Source organism: Emys orbicularis, chromosome 1 (genome assembly GCF_028017835.1).
Source record: "Emys orbicularis isolate rEmyOrb1 chromosome 1, rEmyOrb1.hap1, whole genome shotgun sequence".
NCBI classification, from domain to species: Eukaryota; Metazoa; Chordata; order Testudines; family Emydidae; genus Emys; species Emys orbicularis.
Window position 1 is genome coordinate 219914549 of NC_088683.1, and position 13758 is coordinate 219928306.

At 46.9% G+C, this 13758-nt stretch overlaps 1 protein-coding gene across 1 annotated transcript in view; it reads left to right on the plus strand.

The window, feature by feature from the left end:
* The first annotated feature begins 1473 nt into the window (after positions 1–1473).
* The window catches only part of TAB3 (TGF-beta activated kinase 1 (MAP3K7) binding protein 3), a 31659-nt gene continuing 19374 nt past the window's right edge, over positions 1474–13758 (plus strand). Inside the window, exon 1 of the mRNA XM_065413565.1 lies at positions 1474–1657. Coding sequence (XP_065269637.1) covers positions 1556–1657 — 102 coding nt within the window. The 5' untranslated portion in view covers positions 1474–1555. The remainder of the gene's footprint in view (positions 1658–13758) is intronic.

Consider the following 13758-nt stretch of genomic DNA (forward strand, 5'->3'; position numbering starts at 1 on the left):
GGAAACATACAGAAGAATTTTGTTGTGCTGCTAAGTGCATAATCTTACTCTGAGCAAAGAATTAAGTCAGCAACCCAGGCTATAGAACACCCTTGTCTCCTTTCCACACCTGTCAGATGAGGATAATAATAACTTCCTCACAAGAAGGTTTTGAGGTTTAGTTAATGTTTGTAAAGTATGTTGAAGTTTAGCTATAGTAAGTACTTAATATTGCTAGGGTTACTTTCTGGCCAGAATTGTAGAAGGCATCCTTGGCTTGGTATTTTGACTTCAGCTACAATACTTCAGGCTAGTATTGTGTTGATGAGTCTTAATGGGCAAACCATGTTTACTCAAGATGTATCTGTGTCCTATGTACACTCTTATTCTGGCTCAAATGCTACTTGTTATAATACTACTAGGTAAAAGAATCCTGACACAAAAGTAGACACTTTTCTCTCTGTATTTAAATATGAAGGTGATAAATGTTTTATGAATACCCACGATAAATACTTACTGTAATCCTAAAATCACTTGGTCACTCTTCTTTCCCCGATGGTATCTTGAATGGATGCTCACGTCTTGAAGGCTTGAAAATATTCTTTTCCTACTGTCTGTACCTATTTCTATTTTGAAAATATATTTTTTATTTTAATATAATGAAATAGAAGCAGACATGGCTTTGTTTCCTGGTGTGCAAGATTGGATGTTGGCTAATTGCTTGAGTCAGCAAGAATTTTCCTGTATATGTCACAACAATGGTGGCTGTATTTTTTTTTCTTTCTAATTTTCTAATTAGTGGATGATATGGGAAGGAACGAGATTAAATCCAGAGAACATTGCTCTGTATTTTGAGCAGTTTTAAGGTAGGGTACATATTATGCCTGAACTACTGAAGTGTCTAAACAGATACTGTGTTAGAAAGTTGTAGACCTGAGCTGCAAAATCTGTTATCTGATGTCCGCAGTTGCTGTCTAATTTTAGTTAGTGGTATATATTTAAAAGTGGTGGTGTTTGTGCACTGTGGGAGTTGGGGAGATCTAATTATTAGCTAAAATACATAATTTAAAATACTACTGGTAATTGCACCACCTAGACTTTTACTCTCACTGTTAGAACATAGCTCTATTACTAAAATAATGAATGAACCCTTGTATAGTATGTCATATCCTCAAACACCACAAACTTTTAACTATTCAAAATGTCTTTGAGAAGTAAATTAATATTAATCCCATTTTTATCAACTGAGGAACTGAGGCAGACTGAAGTCAGAGAGGGAGTCTAATGCACATCTGGGATTAGAAATTCATGACTCAACTCCTGTGTTTATTCCACGCCCCTTTCAATCTGTGAATCTAGAAAACAGTTCAGGTCATCTATACACAAACTTCATTTGGTCGAGGGAGAAGGAAGTTAGCTTCACTTTTACTTTGGATGAATTAGGATGTATTTAATAAATATGATCATTGTTGTCTGTTTTTCTTAATAGAAAATGCCTGAAGCATCAGAAGATCATATCCACTGGAAGACTTATTGACTTCCATTCTTGAGAATCCCAGAACAACATCAGTCTGGCATGGCGCAGGGCAGTCAGCAACTTGATGTGCAGGTACTCCATGACCTCCGGCAACGTTTCCCTGAGATTCCAGAAGGGGTGCTGTCTCAGTGCATGCTCCAGGTACGCTGCAGCAGAATACAATAGCATAGTAACAGTTACCATACATTTATCCTTGTAGCATAAAAAGAACCCCCTTGTAATAGAAGAGTTAGAAATCAATTCAATTTCACAGTTGTCTTCTGGGTTTTTTTAAGTTTCCTAAAGGATAACAGGTGTGACGGTGCCCCCCATAAGGCTTTATGGAATATGCTTACGAATGTATATATGACATAACTAGAATATGTTTTATGCTACATAGGCCATGTAACACATCTCTGTAAAGTTATGATCTACTGAATCCATTAATCCTATTTGTATGCATGTATCATTTTTGTACTTGCAGTTAGGAATATTGGCTGCATACTTGCTTGATTTTAACTAGCCTAGTAGAGCATTTGGTCAGCTTCTTGAGAAAAGTGCAAATTAAGTGCCCAATCAAAAACCACTTAAGCCAGCAATGAATTTGAAGATGCCAATCCACATCTGAGCTTTCACAGGAATGTCGCTTGGCTGGTAAAAACTGAGTCATGCATGGACATGTGGCTTGCCCATGTGACTCCAAAACTCCATCTTGGAGGTGGACTTTGCATGAGAGAGAGGAGGGGGTCTTCACCCACAAGAGAGAGTCTATTTAAACCCCTGGGAAAACCCTCCATTTTGTCTTCAGCTGGCTAAAGAGAGAGCCTCTTCACCCCAAGGATACCTGAAAGAAACTGGAACAAAGGACAGTAACTACAGGGGGTGTGAGTGATTGCTCGACTCAGACTAGCAGGAGACTAGTCTGTAAAAGGAAGCTTACTGGAACTGGTGAGGTTTTATTTGTATTCAGTTTCTTAGGGTATGTCTACACTACGAGAGTAGTTCGATTTCACTTAAATCGAATATGTGGAATCGATATTACAAAGTCGAACGTGTGTGTCCACACTAAGGACAGTAATTCGACTTTGTGAGTCCACACTAACGGGGCAAGCGTCGACATTGGAAGCGGTGCACTGTGGGCAGCTATCCCACAGTTCCCGCAGTCCCCGCTGCCCATTGGAATTCTGGGTCGAGCCCCAAATGCCTTCTGGGTAAAAAAATGTGTCGAGGGTGCTTTTGGGTACCTGTCGTCATCCGTCCGTCACTCCCGCCCTCCCTCCCTCCCTGAAAGCGCCGGCGGGAAATCAGTTCGCGCACTTTTCTGATCAGTGACAGCGCGGACGCCACAGCAGTGCGAGCATGGATCCCGCTGCGACCATCGCTGCAGTTGTGGCCGTTCTCAACGCCTCGCAGCTTATCATACACCTTTCCCTGAGGCAGATGCAGAGAAATCAGGAGAGGAGGCTATGGCACCGCCGTGAGGGCCTGAAGTCGGAGAGTAGCACAGAGCTGTCAGAAACCATGAGACCCAGCGCCCAGGACATCACGGTGGCAATGGGTCTTGTGGATATTGTGGAACGGCGATTCTGGGCCCTGGAAACAAGCACGGACTGGTGGGACTGCATAGTGCTTCAGGTCTGGGATGAATCCCAGTGGCTGCGAAACTTTCGCATGCGGAAGGGGACTTTCCTCGAACTTTGTGAGTTGCTGTCCCCTGCCCTGAAGCGCAAGGACATCCGGATGCGAGCAGCCCTGACTGTCCAGAAGCGAGTGGCCATAGCCCTCTGGAAGCTTGCAACGCCGGACAGCTACCGGTCAGTCGCGAACCACTTTGGTGTGGGCAAATCTACCGTGGGGGTTGTTGTCATGCAAGTAGCCAAGGCAATCGTCAAGGTACTGCTCTCAAAGGTAGTGACCCTGGGAAACGTGGAGGTCATCATAGATGGCTTCGCCACGATGGGATTCCCAAACTGCGGTGGGGCTATAGATGGGACTCGCATCCCTATCCTGGGACCGGACCACCAGGCCAGCCAGTACATAAACAGAAAGGGCTACTTTTCAATGGTGCTGCAAGCACTGGTGGACCACAGGGGACGTTTTACAAACATCAACGTCGGATGGCCGGGCAAGGTTCATGACGCTCGCGTGTTCAGGAACTCTGGTCTGTTTAGACGGCTGCAGGAAGGTATTTACTTCCCGGACCACAAAATAAGTCTTGGGGATGTGGAGATGCCTACAGTGATCCTCGGGGACCCAGCCTACCCGCTAATGCCCTGGCTCATGAAGCCCTATACTGGCGCCCTGGACTCAGAAAAAGAACTCTTCAACTACCGGCTGAGCAAGTGCAGAATGGTGGTGGAGTGTGCTTTTGGCCGTCTCAAGGGGAGATGGAGAAGCTTACTGACTCGCTGTGATCTCAGCGAAACCAATATCCCCATTGTTATAGCAGCTTGCTGTGTGCTCCACAATCTGTGTGAGAGCAAGGGGGAGACCTTTATGGCGGGGTGGGAGGTTGAGGCAAATAGCCTGGGGGAGGGATAGCTCAGTGGTTTGAGCATTGGCCTGCTAAACCCAGGGTTGTGAGTTCAATCCTTGAGGGGGGCACTTAGGGATCTGGGACAAAATCAGTACTTGGTCCTGCTAGTGAAGGCAGGGGGCTGGACTCGATGACCTTTCAAGGTCCCTTCCAGTTCTAGGAGATGGGATATCTCCATTAAAATAAAAATAAAATATAATATAAAAAAGCCTGGCTGCTGATTACGCCCAGCCAGACAGCCGGGCGATTAGAAGATCCCAGCGGGACGCGCTGTGCATCTGGGAGGCTTTGAAAGCTAGGTTCCAGACTGAGCAGGGTAACCAGTGACTGTTAAGTTTGTGGACACAGAAGCTGAACCTGCCCCCGTTTCTTTACCCAGTTAATGTTGACTATCCTTCCAAGTTACATACCCCCTTCACCACCTTTCCAAAAAATAAAATCTGTTCTGTTTTGTTAATGAACACCGTTGTCTTTATTACTGTTTTCGCGGGAATGTTTTAAACCGGGGACGCAGACTGTGGCGGGGGGCGGGTTTAGTGTTCTGATGCAAATGATGCTTCTAAACTCCAGGAATGACAGGCTCCGCAGTGGTGGACTGGTTGTTTCTGCGGAGCCTGCCAGCACTCCTGGGCGGGACTGCGTGTATGTGTCGGCTATGTGACTTTCTGGCAGGGGGAGGAGGGTTACAGATCCCCTGCTGCGTGGCTCTGTGATCCAGGATAAGGACCGCGGCATAAGATCTCTAACTGCCCTCCCCCGCCACAAAGTCACAGATCAACCCCCCCCCCCCCCCCCCGAACATGAAAACCACCTCCCAGACTGACCAGGGCAACTGGTGACTGCACTGTGTATGTGTCCTGATGCTGGGCCTGCCCCCGCCTCTGTACCCTGCTAAAGGTGACTGTCCTGTCCAATTACCAAGCACCTTCCCCCCCTTCAGACAGAGTCTCCTCCAAAAGAAAATCATGGAAACAGTAATTAACAGAAACGAATATTTTATTATGAACCACACATGAAACGGGGGAGGGGGAAACTTGGACGGGGGCTTGTGTGAGGTGGGTAGGAAAGGACTTTTCAAATTTTGGGGAATGAGAGCCTTCTAGTGCTAGAGCTGTCTGCAGGGGTTGACTGAAAGTTTTAACGGCCCTTGCCGCCCCTCCTTCTTTGGACTTTGGGTGAGGGGGGTGTGGGACTTGTTGGCGGGGGAGGGCGGTTAGAGATAGACTGCAGCGGGGCTCTGTCCTCCTGCCTCCGGTCTTGCAGAACATCCACAAGGCGCCGGAGCGTGTCCGTTTGCTCCCTCATTAGTCCAAGCAGCGTTTGAGTCGCCTGCTGGTCTTCCTGACGCCACCTCTCCTCCCGTTCCATGATTGCTCGGTGCATTTGGGACAAGTTCTCCCTCCACTGTGTCTGCTGGGCTGCCTGGGCTCTGGAGCAGTCGATTAGTTCTGAGAACATGTCCTCACGCGTCTTCTTCTTCCTCCGCCTAATCTGCGCTAGCCTCTGGGAGTGTGATGCCAGGCTGGGTTGGGAGACAGTCGCAGATGTGTCTGTGGGAATGGGAAAAAGGGAGTGAATTCCTGAGACAGATAAATGAAGTTGTGAACAAAGAACATAGTCTTTCTTTGTGAACAAGACCATGCACTGCACCTCTCACATGCGCACTCAGGACAAGGTCGAATTTTCGGCCCTCGCCTTCAGTGCCTGGGGTCTTGCAGTTGCGATCTGAGAAGCGGGGCAGGACACCTGAACTTGTATAGCAGGCAAACATGGTAAGCCGTAGACTTGTGGCTGCTTAAAACTTTAATAGAAGCACTGGGCTCCTTTCGCATTGAAAGCAATGCCAGTCTCTGCTGGCAGCAATCAGGGAAGCATGAGCTCTGCCCCTGTCCCACCCCCTCGCGGCTGTCCCAGGGAAAGATCCCTGTATGCTGCCCCTCTCCCGCCTCCACCACGTGATTGTAAAGCAGTCCCAATACTAACATTCCCCTCCCTAATTCAAAGCAGGGCGTCATGAGCGACATCACCCTGATGAGGATCTCGGAGAGCGACAGGGAACGGATGCTTAGGGAGAGCATGCAGAAACCAGGGCCGTATGCCGCCATGCTCTGCCGTGCAATGATCCCAGAGTACTTGATAGAGTCCTGGCGTGGAAACGTGTCGTACCATGGTGGACCTAATAAGATCGCCCTGCCAAGGAACCTGATGCACAGGCTTGAACATTACCTCCAGGAGAGCTACGTAGAGATCTCCCATGAGGATTTCGTGTCAATTCCCGGACATATAGACCGGATTTTGGTGTAGCTGTACTGGAAGGGACTACAGAGTGGAGCGTCTTGGGCAGCAAAATCATGAAAATCCGGACATTGTTAGATTTTTTTTACATAGTTGGGACTAAATAGTTAAGCGCCTAAGGCAAAGAAATCATGAAAAACCAATTGTTGATATTATAAAGATTCCAGTTCTGTTACAAATAAATGTTTAGATGTTTAAAGCACTTACTGCTTGATCCTTCCCCTGAGTCTGTGTCCGGGGTAACGGATGGGGACGGTTGGTAGGGGATCTCGGTAAGGGTGATGAAGAGCTCCTGGCTGTCGGGGAAATCAGCGTTGCAAGCGCTGTCGACTGCCTCGTCCTCCTCATCTCCTTCCTCATCTTCCCCGTCCGCTAACATTTCCGACGAGGAACCGGCCGCGGACAATATCCCATCCTCAGAGTCCACGGTCAGTGGTGGGGTAGTGGTGGCGGCCGCACCTAGGATGGAATGCAGTGCCTCGTAGAAACGGGATGTGTGGGGCTGGGATCCGGAGCGTCCGTTTGCCTCTTTGGTTTTTTGGTAGCCTTGTCTCAGCTCCTTGATTTTCACGCGGCACTGCGTTGCATCCCGGCTGTATCCTCTCTCTGCCATGGCTTTCGAGATCTTCTCGTAGATCTTTGCATTCCTTCTTTTGGAGCGCAGCTCATAAAGCACGGACTCATCGCCCCACACAGCGATGAGATCCAAGACTTCCCGATCAGTCCATGCTGGGGCCCTCTTTCTATTCTGAGATTGCATGGCCATCTCTGCTGGAGAGCTCTGCATCGTTGCCAGTGCTGCTCAGCTCGCCACGATGTCCAAACAGGAAATGAGATTCAAACTGCCCAGACAGGAAAAGGAATTCAAATTTTCCCGGGGCTTTTCCTGTGTGGCTGGTCAGAGCATCCGAGCTCGGACTGCTGTCCAGAGCGTCAACAGAGTGGTGCACTGTGGGATAGCTCCCGGAGCTATTAGCGTCGATTTCCATCCACACCTAGCCTAATTCGATATGGCCATTTCGAATTTAGCGCTACTCCTCTCGTTGGGGAGGAGTACAGAAGTCGAATTTAAGAGAGCTCTATGTCGAACTAAATAGCTTCGTGGTGTGGACGGGTGCAGGGTTAATTCGATGTAACGGCGCTAAATTCGACATAAAAGCCTAGTGTAGACCAGGCCTTAGACATAGACTTGTGTGTTCTATTTTATTTTAGTTGGTAATTCACTTTGTTCTGTCTGTTACTACTTGGAACCACTTAAATCCTACTTTCTGTATTTAATAAAATCACTTTTTACTTATTAACTAACCCAGAGTAATGTATTAATACCTGGGGGGGGGACGACACAAACAGCTGTGCATATCTCTCTATCGGTGTTATAGAGGGCGAACAATTTATGAGTTTACCCTGTATAAGCTTTATAAAGGGTAAAACGGATTTATTTGGGGTTTAGACCCTATTGGGAGTTGAGCATCTGAGTGTTAAAGACAGGAATACTTCTCTCAAGTTGCTTTCAGTTAAGTCTGCAGCTTTGGGGCACATGGTTCAGACTCTGGGTCTGTGTTGGAGCAGACTGGCGTGTCTGGCTCAGCAAGACAGGTTGCTGGATTCCCAGGCTGGCAGGGAAAACAGGGGCAGAAGTAGTCTTGGCACATCAGTTGGCAGTTTTCAAGGGGGTTTCTGTGATCTAACTCGTCACAACAGGCACTTGGAGAACAGCAAACTTTCTCAGTTTACTTTCTATATATATATTTTTGTACAAGAAAGTAGGTATTCCCTGTGGCTGAGCAAGTTTCTGTCATCTCAGGATGTGAGAGTGGAAAACTCCTTTTTTCTCCTCTGCCATTCAGTGTAGACAGTGTTGCCCTCATACCTGAATTTAAACTGGGGGTTACTGGATTTTTCACAAGACCAAACTTTTTATGAGCAGTAAGGCCCTTGCTATGTTTCTTAAAGAAACAATCGTTCGTCTTCGAGTAGTGTCCCTAGGGGTGCTTCACTGTAGGTGTGCTTGTATCCCTGTGCTGCTGATTGGAAAACTTTGGTATCAGTGACAGAGTCCTGTGGCACCTTATAGACTAACAGACGTATTGGAGCATAAGCTTTCGTGGGTGAATACCCACTTTGTCAGACGCATGGCCACAGGACTCTTTGTCGCTTTTTACAGATCCAGACTAACGTCTGATATTTAGTATCAGTGTCAGTTAGGCCTGCACATGCGCTGTCTCCCTTTGTGCCCCACCATAAGGCTAACCAGTATGTGCGGGCTAAACCCCCCTCAGTTCCTTCTCAGCTGCCTTTGGCTAGAGTCGGAGCCATCAGCAGTCCGTTTGAGATCGTTAACGTCTTCCTTTTCTTTAACATTTTTAGTAGCTAGTTAGTCTTTTTCAGTCTTAATTGTAGTTTTTCCTTATTTTCTCTTAAAGAAAAACTTTTAATTTTCCCCCCTTTTTCGTCTGGGATCTCTTCCCCCAACAGGGTATGCCCAGCTCACCAGGCTTCAAGAAGTGCCTCTTCTTGCAAGGAGGCCATCCCTGTGGCAGATGAATATTCTTGATGCGTACGCTGCCTCAGGAAAGGCCACATTCTGCAGAATTGTGGTCTCTGTCAACAATTTAACCCCAGGTCTCGAAAGGACAGGGAATTGAAACAGAAGATAATTCTGATGGAGGCAGCCCTCTAGTCATCTTTGGATCCATGCCAGGAGTCACCCAGAAGGCATGAGTCTTCTCTGCAGCCCTCAACATCCAGGGACTAAGGGTTGAAGAAATCAGCCATGGACCCCTCTCGTAAGACATCTAAAGAGATTGCTGTGAGTCCCCAGAGTGAGCCCTGAGCTAGCCATAAAAGATCTCTGTCATGCTCGGTATCATCAGTACTGTTGGCACCGAGGCAATCCAAGCACGGTACCCATAGCTCACGATGGTCTAGAGCGGCAAGTATCGTTGATGCGCCTAAAGACCTGATGGGCATAGGCACCGTCAACCGTGAGCCATCCAGCACTGGTGAGATCCCCGACTGCAGGAGTTCCGGCACTCAAGAGAGCTCAGTGTATCTGATATACCAGAGTCTCCCCTTCTTGGCACTGGAGCTTCGGTATCAAGTCTTCTCTGGTACCTTGCCAGGCACCCCTACTTTCTAGTCACCACTCCTTCCATACTCTCTATGAAGCCTGTTATCAAGGGACTCCTCAGGCATACCATCAGCCTGCTCCACCACACCATGGTACAGCCAATCATGGGCACCACTGGGCTCTATCCCACTGCTCCAATAGCCCTACTGGGATCCATGGGCATCATATCAATCATACGCTTCTTGGGCTTCCAGCTACATCTGTGAGCCCCTGAGATGTTCTCCTTCAGCCACTGAACCTCTAGAGGAGATTGCGGAGGAAGAAGAGGGCAGATTCAAAGAGGAGGTTGCATTGAGAACCAACATCTCTTCCTCCTCTCCAGATGAGGCAATCATGCCCCTGCCACTATGCTTAGCCAATGATTTCCAGCTTTTCCAGGACTTGGCAAAAGTGTAGCAGACACACTGCAGATACACCTGGGAGAGGTAAAAGATACTCAGCACAAACTTCTTGACATCCTACTCTTCCTCGTCCTCCAGAATAGTCCTCCACATCAATGAGGCTCTCCTGGACCCCACAAAAACTATATGGCAAACTGCAGCATCAGTAATGCCTACGTGTAAATGGGCTGATAAAAATCATTATGTCTCAGCTAGGGAGACGGAATCCCTTTTTTCCTGCCCTGCCCCCAACTCCATCGTTGTGAATGCAGTAAACTCCCGGGGTTGCCAGCACCAAATGAGATCTATCCCCTATGATAGGGATTGGAAAAGCCTTTACCTCTTCAGGAGAAAGGCCTACTCCTCTGCCACATTGCAATTTCAAATGCAAATTATCAAGCATTAATGGCAAAATATATCTGTTAATTATTCGAAGCTCAGCACCTTTATTGATCAGATCCTAGAGCAAAGTGTGACCAGTTCTGAACTATCATCCAGGAAGGGCAACTATTAGCCAAAACAATGCTCTGGTCAGCCCTCGATATAGCTGATACAGTGGCCCAGTCCATCTTCACTGTAGTGGTTGTGTGACATGCATTGTGGTTACGCCTCTCTGGATTCCCTAAAGAGGTGCAGATGGCCATTGAAGACCTTCCCTTTGAAGGCACCAAGTTGTTTGCTGAAAAGTTTGACGCGTTGCTGCACACCCTTAAAGATTCCAACGCTACTCTCCGGTCATTTAGGGATCTATATGCATGGACAAAAGAGAAAATTTAGTCTGCAGCCTCAACATAAATTCCATACCTCCCAATACCCAACTCAAAGCTTCTACAAACCTCAGAGAAAGAAATCTAGATTCTTCAGGTGCAAACCATCAGGCCCACAGCCTTCCACAGCACAACCAGCCACCTCAAAACATCAGTTTTGACGTGTTGGTCGAGGTGTCAACAGACCACTCCCCTTAACCGCTGCCGCTGACCAACCTACCCCGCCCGTTTGACTACCACCTTGCCATGTTCCGCAGCACCTGGGAACGTATAACATCAGACGAATGGAAATCCATTCACAATGGGTACTCCATCCAACTTTACCTCCCCTGCCCCAACACCCTTCAAGGACCCTTCTCACGAGAGTTTACTACAACGAAACAGTGCAGAAGCACTAAAGCTATGGAACTGGTGCATTTCCCACAATGTCACACTATTAGTGCCTACCTTCCGGGAACACAAAACTCAATAGCAGACCATCTCAGTCGCAACTTCCACACGTTCATGAATGGTACCCAGCAGTACTTCATGACCTTTTCAAGCAGTGGGGGACACTGGCCACAGACCTGTTCACCACTTGCCTGAACAAGAAATGTCCACAATACATAGAGCAGGGATGGGGAAGCACTCCCTGGGCGATGCTGTCCTTCCGTGGGACAAGGACCTTCTGTATGCCTTTTCCCATTGGCTCTACTGTCAAAAATCCTATTAAAAATAACAAAAAGGAGCACACCTCATATTGACTGCTCCCACTTGGATGAGACGGACTTGCTACCCTTACCTGTTGCAACCGAGCCGAGGCTGGGGGCAGGGTCGGAGCAGAGCTGGGACCGGAACAGGAGTGGGTGGCACTCCCTCCCCCCGTGAGGGCTGGCTCGGGCCCCGCTGCACCCCTCCGAACATTCTTGGGGGATGCGTCCCACAGTTTGGGGACTTCCGTGCTAGTGAGAGCCAAAGATGATGGCTTTGATATCGCTGCTGCTTTCCTTGGCAGCAGTGCCTCCACTCACCTGTTTCTCCCTGCTCTTCACCCCCAACTGCCTGACCTAGGACAGTATATAGGGGCAAGGAGAGTAGCAGGTGGGGTAGTTACTGCTGAAGGCATATCTGAAGTAACTTTACCTGAACATCCCCTCCTTTTTTCGTCAAGAGGAGGATTGGGTTCTGTGTAGTAGGCTAAACCTTTTCCTTTGGAGTTTCCCCTTTTTATCTGCTGCCTGGCTGGTCAGAATGGCTTTCGTACTTCCCTTTTGCCAAGTCAAATTGCAGTCTTTTCCCCAAGCAGCGCCATTAAAAGGAGGCAGCAAAATGGGGACACAACTTAACTGTAGAAGTGCTCCAGCAATTTCATTACTGCTGAAATCTCTGCATACAGTATCTCCACCCATCATAGCTCTGAACTGCTTTCAGATAAGAAGTGCAGGATATTCTTGTAATACAGAATTTTCTGTTTACTCTGACGTAGTCCTTTCTTCTGTACTGGTAAGTAGATTACTTGGATGAACCATGTTGAACTATCCGATGTCTGTAACTTGTCAAAGCTAAAGGACCCCTGTGTCTCTGAAGTACAGTATCCAGACACTTTCTGGACATCTGAATACAAGGTTCTTTTTAACATACCGTGTTCCAACATTTTATTTTATAGTCTTTGAAGTATATAAAAGGTTTCCATGTCCACACAAGGAGCATTTTACCAGTACGGGAATATCTGTATGCAAAGCACTGTAGGTATAGTTGCAGGTATACTAGCAAAGCTGCTCTTTGTACCAATATAGCAAAACCACTCTGTATGATTGAAATAAGTCATGCCAGTAAAAACACAGCTGATGTAACTATGCCTACACCTGGGACTTCTGCCTACACAGCTGTATCAGTCAGGGATCACACCTCTTCACAGCCCTGACCAACATAGTTGTGCCAGCATAAGTCCGTAATGTAGACCTGGCCCAAGGCTATGCAATATGTGAATTAAAAAGGCAAACGAACCAATAGTCATTGGCTGACCTGTCATCACACCACATATTCCAAATATTTAAAACTATATATGTCTCAGATACACCAAAAATTTGGGGTCTTTCTAGACAGATGATAGTGTGTTCCATGGGACATCTCCTAGCTGCCATCTTTCCCCCTCGTGTCTGTCATGTTATGTGACCTGAGGGCGCCATGGACTCTTCACTGCGTTCTGCTTAGGTAGTAGGTGGGTGGCTGGCAGCAATTGCCTGTGCTCTCTGGTGTCTGATACTGCTCTCGGTTGCATTGGTGCCCTCTCTAATTATGGGGCTGGAACTCGGGGACCCTGCTTTAATTCTGTACTACCTGCCACTTACGACAGCTCTGTTATCCAGCAAAATACAGATGTGGAAATTGGTGTTAGAAGAATGGTGCATGGTGCGATGTGTCAGAGCCAAAGATGTGAACTGGGCTGGACTTCACAGGGCCAAAGATGAGAGAGAAGTAGGTCTTTAGCTGAGAATATGCTGTACATCCTTCTTATTCTGGTTATTGAGGTCATCCAAAATATAGTGCTAGAATAAAGATGACTTTGCCTAGACCATTCGCAGATCACCTAAGTAGGAGAGCTAATTGTAACTCATAAGTCTATTGATACGATATATATAATATATATATATAGACAGTAAGCATCATAAAGAGACTACAGTGATGGCGCTTAATCAAACAAGTGAAACACCTTACTAATTAGCATTGATTCCTCAGTGCTGGAGTCATTCAAAAAAGTAGCATCAGTGGCAGAGGAGAACTTGATGAATCTATACATTTACTTGTGCCTGATAACTATTTTATTTTTGACCTATTGAGATCTATGGTATGCTGTAGAAAATACCCATCTTGGGATCAATTTTGTAAAATGTATATGGTCAGAAATAGTCAAATGTGACTAAAGGTACAGATTAGATTAGCGTTTGGATTTGAGGCTGAATCACAGCTTTTGTTTGGATTTTGTTCTAAAAACGCGGGAAAAAATCTAAGATTTCTGTGAAAAATAGTAGCAATCACAACATTTCCACAATCCATTACAATCTTGAGTGACTTTCTAATGTGTTTCCTATTATCTTGGGCCAAGATATCATTAGAACAGCTGTTGTCATAACACTTTGGCCATAACTAAAGTGGGGAAAAAAGCCCCTTTTGTT